The following is an 18,148-nucleotide window of genomic DNA, read 5'->3' as shown; positions in this document are numbered from 1 at the left end:
TTGCACTTTTTTGTCTGATGGAAAGTGTGGTGGGAGGCGAACATAAATCATTAACTGCTCTTAAGAATACAATTATTTAAAATATAGGTTAGGTTTCAGTTCAGAATTAGTTGAAAACCATTGTAATCAAAATGTCAATCAACCTACCTTGGTCAAATCTTAAACAAAGGTCTATTAATTAGGCTATATTGTGGTCATTGAGGTACAACAATAGTTTTCTGGTTGAGTGTTCAGCTCAAGGCTAGAAGGCCCTACAAGTCATGATCAGATGAACATGAATCAGAAGAAGTTCAGGTATTGCACATCTTTAGCATACCACCCAAAAATCCACTAGAATGCAGGAAACAACATCTACTTAAACCAACATTTCCTGGGGGTGGACCTTCAGCTATGTCTTTGCGTCACAGAATGTAACCAATGTTGTCCATCTCCAGTCGGCCGCTCCTATCAACGACTTCGGGCCCCAAAGGCCACCAGAATGCAGCGAACAACATGGATACAACGCCAAATTCCAACAATTCCCTGATATTTGAGCCACCAACGTGTGTGGCTGTGTGCGCGGCAAAATGTTGGTCACCCCCGACAAAATCTCACTCCAAGGTTTTTTGAAAAGTTGGCAGCTCTGTAGAGTGGTTAATCAGCTACTGTCTCGGTTTCCATTTTTACAACGAGCTAATTACCCCCTGTGTGTGTCTGAGAGCAGTGAAGTGGATTAACTGGAATCTGAGTGGATTCCCTCTCCGACATTTACAATTCAGTCGTGACACAAAGCTCATTTCATTCAAGGCTGCGGACGTGACGTCAGCAGCATAGTGGGCTGTGGATGCTGGCAGGTGGGTTTCTGTTTAGATAGATAGATAGATAGATAGATAGATTACTTTGTGGTCACCAGGGCACACAGACGTTTAAATGACCTGCAGTTTAATGTCTTAGGAATTTAAATGTTTCTTTGTAGTTGGATATATGTTCTATGGATGTAATCAGTTATTTTAGGCGTAGAGCTATTCTTGTGTCATTTGATTCTATTCTATTTAATTTAACTTTGCAAGACTATGACAAGAACAGTGAACAGAATGGAATGATAAACAGTATGTATGTAAAATGTATGTAATAATAAGAAAGATGAATGTGTGGATGTTAGTTATTATTTTATTATATAAAACACTACAGCTCAAATGAAGAAAACTTAACCTAAAACCGAACATATTATGCACAGGGAATACTAATGGAAACGTACATAAAGCCATTGTAATTGCTCCTGCCGGCAGTGCGCAACGATGGAATAAACCAACACGTGGTTTCAGTGAGTCATCCGGCGACCAGCATGCATCGGGGCTGACCTGGTGTTCCAGGTGGGTGTGGCTTGTCGAGAGGCGTTGTCGCAAACCAGCAGCAGCAGAATCGAACACTCGAGGATCAGACACCCGCCGGCGCTCAAGCACTCCACACACTGCGCACATCTCCACCGCTGTGTGCACCAACACCGACTCAAACACCACCACCGCAAACACCGCCCGAGACTCACTCCGCTCCCGAGCAATCAAGAGAAAGCGCCATGGCCAACTACATTCACGTCCCGGACGAGGCTCCAGCTGTACCCAAAATAGACGTGACTGTTGACGAGGCTGACTACAGACCCGGAGCACTGACACTCCTCAAGGAGCTGAGACCCAGCTGGAAGCCGTCGGAGGTTAAAATAAAGGTGCGGTTAATGTCTTTATTTGTTTGATTGATCGTGTTTTACAGCCAGTCTGCCCGATGCGACACGCCTCCGTGTTGCCTCTAGCTTCAACATTCATCCCTGCGTAGCTACAAGTTAAGCTAGCAAGGTGCCCCCACATTCAAGTTAGCTTATTCTTACGGAGAAGAGACTCCAGGGTATAATGTCGCGGACAGCTAGCAGCCGTATCAGATGCGCAGATGATATCTCCAAACAGGTGTTAGCTAACTATCTCCTATTAGATATGACTGTGTTTTTAAAAAAAAATTGCATCTGCGTCAGCTCAGATCAGACGGTGGGAGTCTCTACGCTTCTGGCGCAGCTTCCTCTGCGCGGACGCTATACTTAACCTAAACCTTATGTAATGTCGGTGTTGGTGGGGAAATGACTGACCCGTGCTGCGACTTGGCTGGGGGGGTTACACAGATATTTTAAGAGGGGAGGGGGGGGGGGGGGGGGTCCGTCAGTTTATATCATTATCATGCAGCACCCCCCCACCCCCCTACAAATTTTCTACGAGTTTCTGGACTATGATGACAACTTGGGGAACCTCCCACACTTACTAACATAAAGACTCTATATTTGTACATGTTTGTATTATATAACATGCCTATAGACTGTTTGTATTTACTTTTGGGATGAGGAACATGACAGTAAAACAAACTGATAAGGGAACAAAGGGAACAGTATTTCCAGTCCCTGTGTCAAGTAAAGTCCCATGAGTTAAAACCCACCTCTTCACAGCTTCTTTTAATGTGTGTCTGTCATTCGAATGGCGGGTCATGGTGCGAATTTATATTTAAATGTATGATTATGACAAGTATTTTATATTTTGATAATAATGTGGGAATTTTACCGTTTTCAGACGTATGTTATATTAGTAAGGATTTAATTTGTGTTCATGTGTTATATTCGGTTTCTCTGTTATTTAATCCCTGTAAATTGTCTTTGAGGATTCTTTAAAGCCCAGTGATATGTAATGGAATCCATTAAATCACACTAAATTTGACTCTGCGCTTCCTTAATAATACACGTGTTAAGCTGATAAGATTAAAGTCTCTCGATTCCTTGAATCCCCTGAAAGCTCAGTACTTTCAGTTCCCCAAAACAAACTAGGGTGTGTGGCTTTGCTTGGTAAACATACCGAGGACGATCACATGCTCCGCAACCTTTGCCTACGCTCATCAATGGGAGCAAAGTGGGAACTCAGCAAAGTGCCAGCCATTGCTTCATCACGCAAAAAAATAAAATTCCTCACGATCCTGTCGTTTTCAGACAATCCCTCCTAGAGTGAACAATTTGGCTGGTATGTTGGGTCCTCACTCTATACAGAAATGTCCCAGGCTTCACAACAGAGACAGACACGCCCAGCTTTTTTCGGGCATCATGAAGTCGTGCTCTTTTTCCTGTTGTTTGCCAGACCCTGACTCTCTTCGAGTTTAGGCATAAGATGGTCCCATTATCATCAAACCATAGGCCTCAAGTGACGTAGTTAAAACACTGGACAGAATATGTTTTCACTCTTTCTTCTATTTGTACACACAGTTTTTCACAGATGGAATAACCAATAAGCTGCTGGGCTGCTATGTGGGTCCAGTCATGCTGGATGTGGTGCTGGTCCGTATTTACGGCAACAAAACCGAACTGCTGGTGGACCGGGAGAATGAGATTAAAAGCTTCAGAGTACTACAAGCACATCGCTGTGCCCCGCGCCTCTTCTGTACCTTCAATAATGGCTTGTGTTATGAATTTCTGCAAGGAACTGCCCTGGAGCCTGAACACATTCGCAGCAAACCTGTTTTCAGGTAAACACATTGTTGGGAAGTCATATGACTTTAAGCATAGGTTTGTCTACGCCCTACTCGCGTATCCTTTACAGACACAAACACAAATATACTCAAGAGTTTTAACTGCATATATTTTTCTCCTCCCCCACTATCCTTTCTATTTCTGCTTTCCCTTTCTTCCCTTAATCCACAAAAGTATGACCTAAATAACAAGGTTTTTTGCTGTAACCTGAGTCTTGCTCAGATTTCACTTCTTGACAAGATTATACCTTTTTAGTTTATGACGACTGAAGCCTGGACTCATATTCCACCTTATCGCTCATGCTCTAACTAAAATTTTCCCATTTTGCTTGCTGTACTTACAGGCTCATTGCCAGGCAGCTGGCCAAGTACCATGCCATTCATGCCCACAATGGCTGGGTGCCCCAGTCTGACATGTGGCTAAAGATGGGCAAGTACTTTGCTCTCATCCCCAGGCACTTCAAGGACCCTGAGCGGAACGCCAGGTGAGACCCTATAGTATCAGGGTTATTGAAAACTGCCAGGCCCACAAATGTGGCCGATTTTCTTCCCTAGATCAATTATTATAAAGTACCTCTGTAGCAAACTAACAGGGAAGTAATGTATGAAGGCAGCTTTCCTATAAGGCCCTCTCAAATAAACAAATATCTATGCAAATTATGCCTCTCAGAGAGAGAGAGAGAGAGAGCTGTTCAGTACTTCTTCAAGTCTCATCCATAGTATGTGTTGGAGCTCATATAGAAGATCATGGAAATTTACAAGCCCTACAATGAATGGATCTGATGGACTATATAATCAAAAGTGTTTTGTTATAGACATTTAACTACACCTAATTATTCAAAAAAATTATTAAATTATATTTGTTTTGGAACATTTGACTCTGTCTCTTGTATCTGTTCTCAGTTACCTCAATATAGAATTATGACCCCAACCTCAGTGTCATAAATTATCTAAACAACCGCAAGGTTCAATGGCACAACAGATGAGTTTTCGTTATCAGTGTTCGACATGCCTCACATGACTGAAGAGGGGCGTTGAATCCCTTTCATGATCTCAACCGGTTTGACAAACGTGTTTTCTACTGTAACTATTGCATTCCAAAGAGATAATGTCAGAGTTTATGATGCTTTCTCTTTAAACAGTGAAAATTAAAAGAGCAGCACCTTGGAAATGTGAGAGAATGTTACTTCAAACTTGCAGAGGGGGTTGTAAATACCACCTCAGCTAGACAGCACCATGACTCTAAATTTCTTGTATCACTCTTATGTAAGCCTAAAGGCCTCAGTATGCTTCTCCGAGTCCGTTTCGGAATGACGGACGGACGGATCGGACAGACCCTTTTTGATTTATAGTTCTACGAGCCTTTTTGTTGTGAAAACAATTCACCGCCAGAACAGTAGATGGCGAGACGGAAGTCGAGCTTAGACAAGCCTACCTCATGAGGTATATAGAAGAAGTCCACGCTGGTTTATTTACGTCCTCCCGGCTCCTCACACACAGTGAACGATGGCAACTAACAGAAAAAGGATGTTGATGACGCGACAGTTTTTGCTGAATAAAGTGACACCCAGCAGGTCAAAATGCTTTTGTTATCGTGTCTTAGCGCAGCGGTTCCCCGGTCTTGTTTCCAAACTGCGTTGCTAATTCAACAGCTGCAACAGCTTGAAGCTACACGGAGGCAGCTAGCTCCCCCCAGCTTCCACACACAGTCAGCACGGACACCCGATACTAACTACTACCAAGTGTTTGCTTCTAACCTGACGGTGTTTGAGAAACAGTGTCATGAGAGCCGTGGGATTAAAGTCAGCGGGTTTTTGCGCTGTTCCCACCGCAGTTAGCATGGTGGCTAGCCCGCTAACCCCGTTATCAAAGTTCGTTATAACCGTATGTGACCGTACACACATGCTGTAAGTGCTCTAACCAGCCACCGTCAGCCGGACAACGCCGCTGGCTTAACACACTTGTCACATTAATCATAGAGTCGTAGTTGTGATTTTGGTTTATTGTGATGTAGGGAATGGAACAGGAAGTTTCCATTCCGAAATGCTGGCGTTAGCGGACCAATCACAGCCAAGTGCTATCCGTGGGCTGTCCGTCATTTCGACGTGTAGTTAGAAAAATGAGAGCGGCACGAAAAGCTCTCCGAGGAGCCTCGGAGAGGCACGGAGAGGGCGTTCCACGTTGGAGAGGGCGGTCCTATCTGTCCGTGTCCGTCAAAACGCAGAAGCATACATTGGCCTTAAATAGTTTTCTTTATTAAATGTCCATTACATAAAAGTAAAACCAAAGTCACAAACCCAAGAGTGATTTTAAACTCAGAACTTAATTGAACTCTTTAACAAGGTCATAACATCCCATTTTTCATTTTAAACGATACAGAAATGCTCATTCACATCTTTGTTACCAGATTTTTTTGATTATTGTAGTTCCCTTTTCACTTTAAAGTCTTACTGAAAACTACGAAACATACTCAGCTCAATAGGCTAGCCTTAACCAAAACAAAGAAAAGGATCATATTACCCCACTGTGTAAGACACTGCTCTGACTGCTTGCCCTCCTTCAGAATGGATTTGAAAGGTTTCCATTGACTTGTCTATAAAGCTTAAAATCACCTCGCCATTTCAGATATTTTCTTCCATAATCTGTTTTAAACAGATCACCAAGATACTCGATTTTCTTTTCATTGCTAAATACTACTTTTCTCCTGAACTTTTTTTATTAAGGGTTTTAATCTTAATATTAAATTTATGTCATGGTAATTTGTTCCAGCTCATATTCAGATATTAGGTATTAATCATTGGTTTTTATACAGCTTTTTCACCCTGGTGTTCATTTTATTTGTTTTATGTTGTATCATATTTTTTGTGTTTTAATCCTGTACCTGAAACGTCCAAAGTGTCATGTTTGTAAGAAAGGGGCTTCAGTTCAAATTTTGATATATTGGTTTCAGATTGTGTCAGCCCTGACATGAAAGAACAGATGTACACAACTAATACACGTGTGCTGTATCACAATTATCTTATTCAGTCACACACTTTGGGCACTTTGACCCCATTGAGTCTTGATTGACTGACAGTGGCACTGCCAATAACAACTACCTTCAGGTATTGCAGTGCCCAAATGAATCCAAAACAAACATATCCTTTTTCAGCCTAATTTTTTATTTCCATCGATGACATTCAAATATTAACATAGTGACAGAAATGCAGATACCTGTGAGACAGTGACACCTGCAGTATCTCAGGGTTCTTTTATAAAAATGTGAAGTATAAATGAGAACTGATTCTTTCCATTTCCAATGTTATTTTTCACATTACGTCATCATCACCTGATAAATCCGAGTCAGGATAGTTAACTTTATCGTAATTGTCTGTTATGACTAAATGTTAGCATAACCTGACAAATATAGTAATTGAATTAAACTTAATTGGGCAGCCAGAAATTTTGTGTCATTTTATGTTGAACAACTGTAATAATACTAATAATTACTTACTTACCTAAAGTCAGGTTTTATTTCTATTAGTGAAATAAGGATAGTTTTGGTTGACTCAATCTTTTGCTCAGATTAATTTTATGTGATTAATTTTTGGGGAAATGTGGTTTATTTAACTTAAAGACTAGATCTGTAACCACTCTCTGTGGATTCATCTTTTGTTTTGTGTTTACTTTCAAGTTGCCCATACTGACTACCTCCATCTCTCTCAGCATTATTACTCCTACTTCTTTTCAATATCCTCACCCTCTGTAACTCTCTGCCCTCTCCAGGTTGCGCATGGAGGTGCCCAGCCCCCGCTGCCTCAGAGAAGAGCTGGTGTGGCTCCAGCAGAGTTTGTCGGTGCTGGGCTCCCCCGTAGTTTTCTGCCACAACGACCTGCTCTGCAAAAATATAATCTTCAATCAGGATGAAGGTGAGTATCCCATATATGCCTGTACTGTGTTGTAGTGTTATCTGCATTTGGTCCCTACGCTCAGGTAGAATTGCATTATGTGCACTTCCTAAACCCTAGTTGACATGCTTCTCTCATTGTCAGTGTTTGCATCGGGCTGCAGGCATAGAATTAGAACAGTCAGACAGTCCTATCATTTGGATTTTCTGCTAATGCTCCAGATGGAGTTCTTATTTGAAATAAGGCAAACACAACACATTTAAACCACCATAAACTTTACTGCAGTAATATTTGCAATCACAAAGATGGATTTAAACATTGCATTTGTCACAGATTTCAGTAATTACACATTGTTAGATCCTGACCATTGATTCTCAGTTAAACCTTTTATAATTTGGATTTCATTAATTTCCAAATTTTTCTTTCTGATCTGTTGTTCTAATTCTGTGCTGAAACCCGAAAGAAGGAAAACCAACAACAGACAATGCCATTACATCATACCAAGTCTCAGTTTTATTGATAGCACATGTGTTTGGTGCTTTAGCACCATGTCCTCAGGCAAACTTGTTAGCTTACTTTTGCTCTAAGTGACTTTAATTGTAGCGGTCCTTGAGTGAAAACTGTAACGGAGGAATGGTGGGCTGAAATGGGTTAGAAACAAAAAGCAAAGGGGTGAAAGTATAGGGTATATATTATGAATGTGGGAGGTGGGGTGTGGGTGTTTATGGGAGGGTTTAGAGCTGTCAGCCCCCTCGTCGGGTGCGGCGAGGGGCGGGGCCCTTCTCACAGCTCCTTGTGTCTAGCCTTTCTCCCCTAGGAATGACAGCCGAGGCTGTGGCTGCCCTGCGCCGCCCTGCCCCTGGGGAGGCAATGGAGGGAGACAAACCTCACGCACAGTCGGCTCTGAGGGCCCTCACGTAGTCTGCCCACTGCTCAGGCTAATCGGGATGAGTTCATGGCATCAGTAGGAGCCACGTATCTACTTATCACCCTCCAATGCTACCTGGCCACCAGTTCCCTCTGACTTCTTGTTGCTAGGCTCCTTACAATACTGTTTACAACTGTTTTTTTTATGATTTGCATTTGCTTTGAGTCACTCTGAGCGCCATTCAAATGCCTTAAATACAAAGCTACTTTTCGTCACTTCTCCTTACGCTGCAATTTTCCATTTCAAAGCACAAATATCTTTCACTTGGCAGACAATATGATTGAAAAGATATGTCTGATGATATTCTTTAGGCTTTTAATTGTCAAAAAATCCATCCAATACCAACAATATATATATTTAACTGAGCGCCATTCAAATGCCTTAAATACAAAGTTACTTTTCGTCACTTCTCCTTACGCTGCAATTTTCCATTTCAAAGCACCAATATCTTTCACTTGGCAGACAAAAAGATTGAAAGGATATGTTTGATATTCTTTAGGCTTTTAATTGTCAAAAAATCCATCCAATACCAACAATATATATATTTAACTAACAAATATTGCTTTATACAGCTATTCCTCTGAGCCAAAGAGTGCTATTAAAACTATTAACTATTAAAAATGCACAAGTTCGAAAGTTTTTTCAATTAAAGAATAGATTGAGGTCGTCTTGTGATAAAATAAAAAAAAAAATGACACCGAGGTACACAGCTGATGATGTGTGAGTCACATCTGCTGGTGATCCCTGACATCTGGAAGATCTTCAAACAAACAAGGGATATTCATCATTTATTTTAAATAAACTATGACCCTTTAAGAACGAATGGCACAGTTTGTGGGAAGTACAAGATAAAATCACATGTTGGTTTAGTTTATTTCATTGGATTTGTTGACCTTAACAATCATATAGAAGATCATCAGCCTTATTCTTTTCAAAGCTGAAACATGCTTCTGCCAAAATGAAGGGAAAGCTTTTTGCCTAAGCACACAGACGAGGAGTATTTGGAAAGGTTGGATTTGACATGCACAACTGCAAAATCTCATTTGAATCTATAGTATAGCAAACAAGTTCTGACTGCTTCAGCAAGAAAACATGTATTTAATGTCAGTAAAAGTGGGCCATCGCCCACTGTGAGGCTCGCATTCATACCTTTACACCAAGTCCTTAGCATTTTCCAGAAGACTCAAGTTACGAAATCGTAGAGTTAATGTCTACTATAGATCCTATGTACAGACACGTAATTCTTTGTAGGAAATTAAATAGTTTGCAGACTTGCAGAATCATGTTTCATGCTTCAATAAACAAGACCGTGGTTATCAGTACAGCTGTTGTATTATTAAGAGCATGGATAGAAAGGGACTTTCCAATATTCCAGTGCATCAACTGTAATCGCACACACTTTTAACACCATGCTTTCAACTGACAACCACAGTGGAAGGAACACCACAGAAGAGTATAGGCACTTGAGCTTTAAGTCTGATCACTACATTTCTGACTGTCCGCTCAGGCTGTCTGAACCATCGTCGTAGTAATCCTTGTAGTACCCAGCACTTACATTCTTTTGTTGAAAACAGAGTAGGCAGGAAAAGAAAGTAAAAAGCTACAACACTTCTTCCTGTCACTTCTGCTCAGCTTTGTCAGCTGAGTTAAAACCGCTACCCTGCCAAGGGAAGCCACCACTTCCTGTATTGATAAAACTGTCAACAGAGGTGGTTAAAGCTCAATAATTATTCTTAGTTTTCTTACTTTCTGTAAAAACTTTTTTTTAAAACACTGCCTACAAAGTGCTGCATTACTTTTCTTCTGTCTAAACTAGCAGCCTCAATCACAGACTAAGTTTGCCTTCTTCAATCTCACATTACTCGGCTGTTTGCAAAGAAAAGAAACAAAAAATCTACACTCATTTTAATTGGTCCCAAGAGCCACAAAATATTGCAGGTCAGCAGCCAGGAAGCCGCTCAAAGTTTCTATAATTTGCAGAAGCAGCAGAGTTGTCACGCTATTGGGTTCACAGCTGACCAATGGGAAGGGAGCGTTGAAGGGGAGTGTTGCGGGAAGGGGATGTGAGGTTGCATGTTTGAGGGTGGAGGTGGGGGGGAGAGAAAAGGCATTGGAGATTGGCTGCAAGGCCTGATGTTTCGCCATTGTGCGTGGGAGCAAGAATGGATAAAAGACAAATGTGTCAGTGAGAGAGTAAGCATGTGTGAAAGATGTGTTTGCCCCAACCTTTTCATCTGCTGCACAGGGGGGCTATAGCCACTGCCCGGAGGTGTTCAGTTGTGTCCCGCTAGGACCTACACGCCGGCTGGTAACCCACCTCAAAGTGTCTTTCTTGTAGTCAAGCAACACCTTAAAAAAATAATGTTTCATATGTAAGGGAAAAGTAGTCAGCTAAGGCCAAAATAAAAACATTTAATTTAATAAATATTTCTTCAAAATCCCTTGTTTGTGTTAATGCCACTAAGAATCGGGCTTGTAAACGTAAGGGTTTGTATTTTGAGGTCAACCTCTTCAACCACTTTTTTCTGTGCTTCCCACAGGTACCTCTTGTTTTTTTTATTTACCCCATTTACACCTGGCATTAAAATGCATTTTTGGTATTAAGATTGCAATTGCAAATCGCTTTAAAACATGAAAATACAGGTGTAAATGTACCCAGGATGCACTGAGGACTGATTGTAGTCCCGTTTATCAGACGGGCAAGAAAACAAATTCTGTCCCATGGTTATATTAAAAGACAACCTTGAGCATAACAAATGGCTACCATCTCCTTTTACCCTTCCTCTATTTTTAGTTTGTTATCTTTTGGAATAGTGCAAAGTGGACGATGTGATCTCACCAGGATCTGGACACTGCAGCTGCTAATTAATACAAATTAATATATGTAATTAGATTAAATTCATCTAGATACAATCTATATATAAAAACACATTTCAATGCCCGGTGTAAATCCAGTCATAGACCTACAAATGAAGTCGGACAGCAACACATTCTTGGACCTTTCCTCGCTGTACTTTAACATTGGATTTGAAGTTACATGGAAATGGTCGTCTTTAATCTGCACTCACATTTCAGGGGCACTTAGAGACTCATGGTGACTTAGAATGTATTTTACAATCTGTAGCCAGGAACTCAATTTCCTGTTGGCTGTCACTTACTCTGTTAGCATGAAGTGCATTTTTAAATGTAAGTCAATAAAGAGTGTGTTGCTGTACATCTGTTTTGGAACTTTACTTTTCTAAATCCACTTTGTATATCACTATCTTCTGTCCGTTGTCCCTCTGCTTTCTCCTCATTTTACCTTTTCCCCATCCATGTAAAACAAAACTTTAACAGAATATTTTTTCCATTTATTCTTTGCATGTGTCAAAAACATTCTTTGAAAAGACATCTGCATTCTTTTTTTACCCCTTCACGTTTGTATGTGCTCCATGTCTTGCATCAGGCTTTGCACATTTTCATCTATGCTAATATATCCCAGCTGCATATTTTGTGGTTGCTTGGAAAAAGGCTGATAACCCAGTTACTCGTAAATCCACTGTTAAGATACCATTGGAGGCGGACTGCTCAAACCCAATGAAGATGTGCAAGCTATCTTGATTGCTTTCATGTAGTCCCTAGATATATCTTATTAAAAAAATTAAAAGCATAGCAATGCTCTCATTCGATTAACAGCTTTAATTCTAAACATATGTATTGAATCTTTTTTCTCAACTGCATGCTTATTATAGGTTTGCCAGTAATTGTTTTCAGAAGCGTCCCTCTAGTCTAAATGTGTTTCTCTGTAATTCCCCTTATTTCTTTTTTTTACCGTGCTAAAGTCTGTCTCTATAGTCTACTTCCCTCAAAATGCAAACTCTTACTCCTTGCCCCTCAATCGGCTACCTCGCGAGCCAGTCCAGTCAGACAGGAAGAAAGTTAGACATAAAAAAACTTGATATTCTCAGTTATCAAAAGGGAAAACACAACATAATCATTTGGTCTGATGCCCGTGTCTTTGTCTAAACAATGCCGCTTCTCTTTCCAGGCAATGTAAAGTTCATTGACTACGAATATGCTGGGTACAATTACCAAGCCTACGACATTGGGAATCATTTCAATGAGTTTGCTGGTAAGTACAGTTCTTGGTACACATAAATTAAAAAAACGTGTGCAATGTCGACAGAAATATGAGTCTTTTAACTTGTGTGTGTGTGTTTTATTGTTTCCAGGCCTGAATGAGGTGGATTATAGTCACTACCCAGATCGGGCCTTTCAGCTGCAGTGGCTGCGCTCCTACTTGGAGGCCTATAAGGACCACAAAGCCCAGGGTACCGACGTGACTGACAGAGAGGTTGAGATCCTTTACGTCCAAGTAAACCGATTTGCCCTGGTGAGCATTAGGACATGTTTATTTTTAAATCACACTTGATAAAGTATATGCTTCGATAATTTTATGTTAAAGATTTGCAGGAAAAGAGCCTAGACTTATGGGTTGCATGATTATGTATGTGGAGATTCTTAGTCATGTTATATCCGAGGGCTAAATGCTGGTCAACTGGACTTTGTTGAGATTCAATGTGTTTCTCATCCAAGACGTGCCAACACACTGAGGCTCCTCATGTCAGGGATCAGCAGTCCACCTACATCTAAAGGACAAAGGACATTCATTTGAAGACAACAATGTCCACATTTTGGCCAGGCAAGACAGGCTAAACGTCTACAACCAAGTCGGGTTGACCTTCTTTTGGATGCAAAAATATTGTCCGATTAGTTCTTTTAATCTTTCTATTTGCCTACTTGATGTACTGTGACATAGTGAAGGCTGATGGAAAGTAAATTATCATAGCTAAAGTTAATTAACAATTAAAATATATGTTGGCGTTAATATATATACTGGTATAGGTATTGCTCTACGCTGTCAATTCGGTTCCATTCCATAACTGCTGCACTGGGAAAAATGTTACACTGGGATTCTTATGAATAGATTTTTCCATCCCTGCTGCCACAGGTGTTGGCCCAGCAAACACCACTTACAAAGTGATGTGGGTTAAACAGAGCACAGAGTGACTTTTACCATAACCTGCGCTACCTGCTCTGAGAGGGATACTTGTGATGCGGTCACTGATGCCACCTGTATAAGGGAGTCACGCTTTGTGACAACATTGGAACCAGGGCACTCTCCCCTGGGCGGCATGCTGCCTTGTTTACTGTCAAGAGGAAACAAGGGCAGTGTGGAGGATGGGCGACTGAAGCAATTGTGTGTTTGTGTCAGCTATTTGTTCTTGTTGCTATAGGGCTCCTGGCAGCTTATTACATGCTTGAGCGAGCTGTGTTGGGCAATTAGCACAAATTAACATTTAGTCGTGAGTACCTGCTAATCCTCCCTGTTGATTTCTCCCCTGTTTCAAGGCATCTCATTTCATCTGGGGTCTCTGGGCTCTGATTCAGGCCAAGTTCTCAACCATCGACTTTGACTTCTTAGGGTATGTAGCCAACAAGCAAACTTTATCATGAGCTATCTAAGTCTGCTCAGCCCTGCAGCCTTTAGCCATTTAATCATATGTTTAAGAACAAAATGTTAAGCATGCAGATTAATGTGTGTGTCATCAGTACACAGTGTGCCTGAGTAGTCCAACACTTATTTCTCATTACATGTCATGTATCTTATCGTGTTATTTATCTGTGTGTCCCTTCTCTCAGATATGCCGTCCTGCGCTTCAACCAGTACTTAAAGATGAAACCTGAGGTTCTTGGGTTGACCTTACCTGAGTAAAAGCCCTCAACCCCTCGTGTTCTCTTCCGCCTTGCCCTTCCTCCCTTCCAACCTCCTCTGCGCCTCACTTACCGATAGCTGAGCGCCCTCTAGGGGTCTGTTTGGGGAAGAGCCAGACTGACAGTCTGTCCCGTTCAGTGCCTGCAGGTCCCCTCCAGGGCCCTTAACCCTTAGAGATTGAAGGAACCACAGTCTTGGTCATCATATCCAGTCAAATCTTTGTTAAACAAATTAATATGATGGGTGCCATGTGAAGTTCACATTGTTGTGGTGATTTCAGTTGTTCTAGTATCAATTATGATATTAACATGATATCAGCATATGTGTTAAAAGCTTTTCTCACAGCTCAAATAACTATAAACAGTAAGACAGTAATGCCTCATTTATAAACCATTACATAGCAACAACTCAACATGACTGACAAGTGGCCCAAACAATAATCTGATCGCCGGGAGAGACCCCTTTCTCATATGCACAGTCATGGGGAAACCCCTTGAGAGCCTGCCCTGCGAATGATCAAATTAATATGACATCAACACAAAGCCCACTTTGTTTACCAAGAAACCAAGATGAAAAAGTCAAGATGGAAAAGGCCAGTGCTATCCTTTCAATCCCATGTGATACGAACCACACCACAAGAGGAACAAATACTTGTGGCCTGCCTTGTGACTCTTGTTTTCACCCTTATTTTCCTCCAGCATACTGTGCATGGGTGGTGCACCAGAATAGCCATGTCATTGTTGTTGCTGCGTAGTGTGCGCTAAGGGTTTGTGTTTTGGCTTTCTAGGCTGACGGTAGAAACATAAACTTGTAGTAAAGCATCTTGTGTTTACATATTAACCTCTCCCTCGAGCTGAAATGGCAGTATCACTGAGCAGCCGTTTTACTTGAGAGAGACTTTCACTGTTATTTAAGTTTTTTTCGTCTACATCATAACTTGGGACAAAAAGGCAACTCACTGTAATTTGAACATTCCATGTTCATAACGCTAGACGGGGGAATGTGGTTGTAGGTCACATGATAAGTTAGCAGTGTCAGTTTTTCACTGTGACCTGAACTGTAAACCATGCTGGACTAGAAAGAGACCAAACCATTATACTGTCCACTCCATGTCAGGGAAAGTCATTGAACTTAGGCCTGACCATTTTAGTTCTCTAGACCAGTTTTCATTCACAAATGAATGTTATGGCCTCGCTCTTATGCCAGATTGGATTGACAGCACTCACCATCTGAAGTATCCAATTTCAACATGAAAGTCTGTAAACAAGTGGAATCTGGGCTAAAAAGAAAGTGACGTTGAAGTTGGTGCATAGAGGTTGAAATGATGTGTATATATATATATATATATATATATATATACACATATGACTGGAAGTCAGCTGTTAGTGGGACCCAAGGAGCAATAGCGCCATCTGTTGGACTGTAAAAAGAAAGCTGCTGTCAGTCATTCTTGATATTCATATTAGGTTTATAAAAAAGCTTTGGGAGCCCCTTACGAGCCTACACCAAAGTGCTGACTTGTTTTTTTGCTTGTACATAATGCACACTGTATCATTTTCCATATAGCACAAAGAGGACTAGACAGACGATTATATAGACTTACTAAAAATGACTGTTTTTATACTTATTTAAATGGAAATGTTAGGGTTGAGGTCTTTGAGAGTGTGTGGATGTTTGATGGTGCAGTTGCACGTGGCATCTGGGCATATAGTGTTTTTAGTAAAGAGTTTAAAAATGTTAAGTGTGAAAAGGGCAACATTATGTAAATGTGAAACTAATTTGCTTATAACACATTTGCTCAGGTGCCTGCTGCTGTAACAAGTTTGCAAAGCTCTGTGACAAGACTTACTGACGAAGCCTGATTGTCCAATTATATATACACTCCTGGACAGTACTGAATAAGGAGACATTGTTGTGTTAGTCTGCCCGTGTGTCTGTGAACGCTCTCTACTTTGTACATTTTGAAGTTTGAAGGCTAGTCCTGTCCTCTTCTGTCTTTTAATTTTGTGTGGTGTGTCTTTCAAGCTAGTGAATTAAGATGGGAGTTTGAGTCGGGCTGACATGAATATGAAATGTGTGAATGTTGGCTTTAAATGTGAAAACCTTGGATAAGTGCGCACTCGGTGGTAAGGGACTCTGTTAACTGCTCAAAGTTCTGGTGGAGGAAAGTGTGATGGTTCGGTGAAAGATTGTTTTCTGTTTGGTGTCGATTTAGGACACTGTCACGCCCCGTTTACGCATAATCTGCACACAAATCAATGCAGTTTGTCTTTTCAACTGCAACATAATCTGAATATTCAAAATGATACTGCTGAAATATGTTCCCATCCATCTGAAACTAATGCATTTTCACTGTATATCAAAGGTCATCTCAGCACTACATACACATTTGTGTTTGTATTTAATGTTGTAAAATAAAAAATCTGTGGCCACTGTAGCATATGTTTATATGTACAGTAAACAAATGTAATAATATCTTTGCTTGTTCTCAAATGAGAAATAATGTACATAGAAGGAGTTCTTTTATTTTATTTTTTTCTAAAAGTTGCATTAAAGTGAATAGTTGCCTGGGGTAAGAGGTGAAATAAAAAAATGAAATTTCCAATACTGTAAAAGTGCTTTGAAAAAATAAAGTCTATTTACCCTTTATTTGTCTCCTCTTTCATCATGTGTTTTAACAGGAATATTAGGAAAAGGACAATATTCTTTTAAACTTAACATTACCTGCCATCAACCTACCAAAGTATTACTTTTACTTTATCTTAAAGGACTTAAAAAATGTCTGTCACATTACAATAGTTTGTATAAAAAGGTGAACAACATTTCTCCACTGCCACACTATTTAGGAATGAAGCCAAAATATCCCAAGCCGAGCGCTACCATCATCCACCCGAGTCCGCTCAGTAATGATGGTGGTATGAAGCCGCTGTACTGCTCAATCCAAAGTGCAAGAAGGAATGCTTCCGCAGGTCCTTCATTTCCACAAATAGTGCACTGTTTTTTTCCCATGTCACTCTAATCATACTATTTGCACTATTTCTAACGTAAATTACTTTTTTTTTTACATTTGTGTCATCTGCATGTCACAATATCGCATATTCATGTATAAAAGATTTGTCTTCTTGCTCGTGCAATCATCCTCTGCCACTCAACTTAACTTTACAACATTTCCATACAAACAACTAAAATGGAAGGTGTATATAATGTGCCTTCTTTTTATTTTATTCCATTGTCTTTTATATTTTTGCATTCTCCTGCCTACCTAATTCTGACGTGCCTGCTGCTGTAACAAATGAATTTCCCTGGTGTGTGGATCGATACAATTATAATAAGTTATCTTCTCTTATATATTTGTTGACTTTTAATTTGGTCCATGTCCGATAATCCAACAGGAGATGGGTTCTATAGCCAGCCACAAGAGGGCGATCGAGACGCTTTGACAGACACTCGGTGTTCAGTTTAATTGAGGTAAACAGCGCCCCTTCTGGACTAATGGCTCAAAAACACCAGCTAGCCTCGTAATGTGTCTTCTAATTGAAAGGCTTAAAGAGAGAGAAAGACAGAAAGTACTTAATGACCTCACAACAAACACTAACCCATTTAATTTATGCTCGATTTCAACCATACAAACTGATGCTTAAGGGCTTTACCCGTTTCCCAGTGTTGTGAATGCTAACGATGAGATATCAGTTAAGCTAGCATGTTTTGCTAGCTTAGAAATGGATAGGGGAGGAGAAGTTCTGTCAACCAAGGAGCGACCACTGAAGGAAACATGCGCTGGGTCACTAGAAGACACGAAAACATCCTTAAAGAAAGAAACACGTCCAAAAAGGTGAGTCATTTCCTCCTTGTGTCTGTCGGTGTCTTAGCGAGCTGCTGTTTCAATGTCTTTTCTGTGGCAGAGTTCCACCATGTTTAGCTCTTGTTGAAGTTTAGGACATAATTGATGACACAGGTCTTTGAATTAGCCTTTTTTTTTTTTGTTCTTGTTGCGGTTGGAAAATCAAAGGAGAGGAGTTGAAATTAAGCAAGTTTATTCAGAGGTCACAG

General features: G+C 40.6%; 1 protein-coding gene across 1 annotated transcript; it reads left to right on the top strand.

Moving 5' to 3' along the window:
• Positions 1-1,361: 1,361 nt before the first annotated feature.
• On the top strand, positions 1,362-16,747 carry etnk1 (ethanolamine kinase 1). The gene is made up of 8 exons (XM_053415028.1): positions 1,362-1,702; positions 3,266-3,525; positions 3,873-4,013; positions 7,294-7,436; positions 12,371-12,454; positions 12,555-12,715; positions 13,735-13,808; positions 14,026-16,747. The coding sequence occupies exons 1-8, from the start codon at positions 1,556-1,558 to the stop codon at positions 14,096-14,098; spliced, it is 1,083 nt and encodes a 360-aa protein (XP_053271003.1). The 5' UTR covers positions 1,362-1,555; the 3' UTR covers positions 14,099-16,747.
• Positions 16,748-18,148: the final 1,401 nt, after the last annotated feature.

This window comes from Pleuronectes platessa, chromosome 22, assembly GCF_947347685.1.
Source record: "Pleuronectes platessa chromosome 22, fPlePla1.1, whole genome shotgun sequence".
NCBI classification, from domain to species: Eukaryota; Metazoa; Chordata; class Actinopteri; order Pleuronectiformes; family Pleuronectidae; genus Pleuronectes; species Pleuronectes platessa.
The sequence above is the reverse complement of the archived record's forward strand: the minus strand, read 5'-3'. Positions and strand labels throughout refer to the sequence as shown.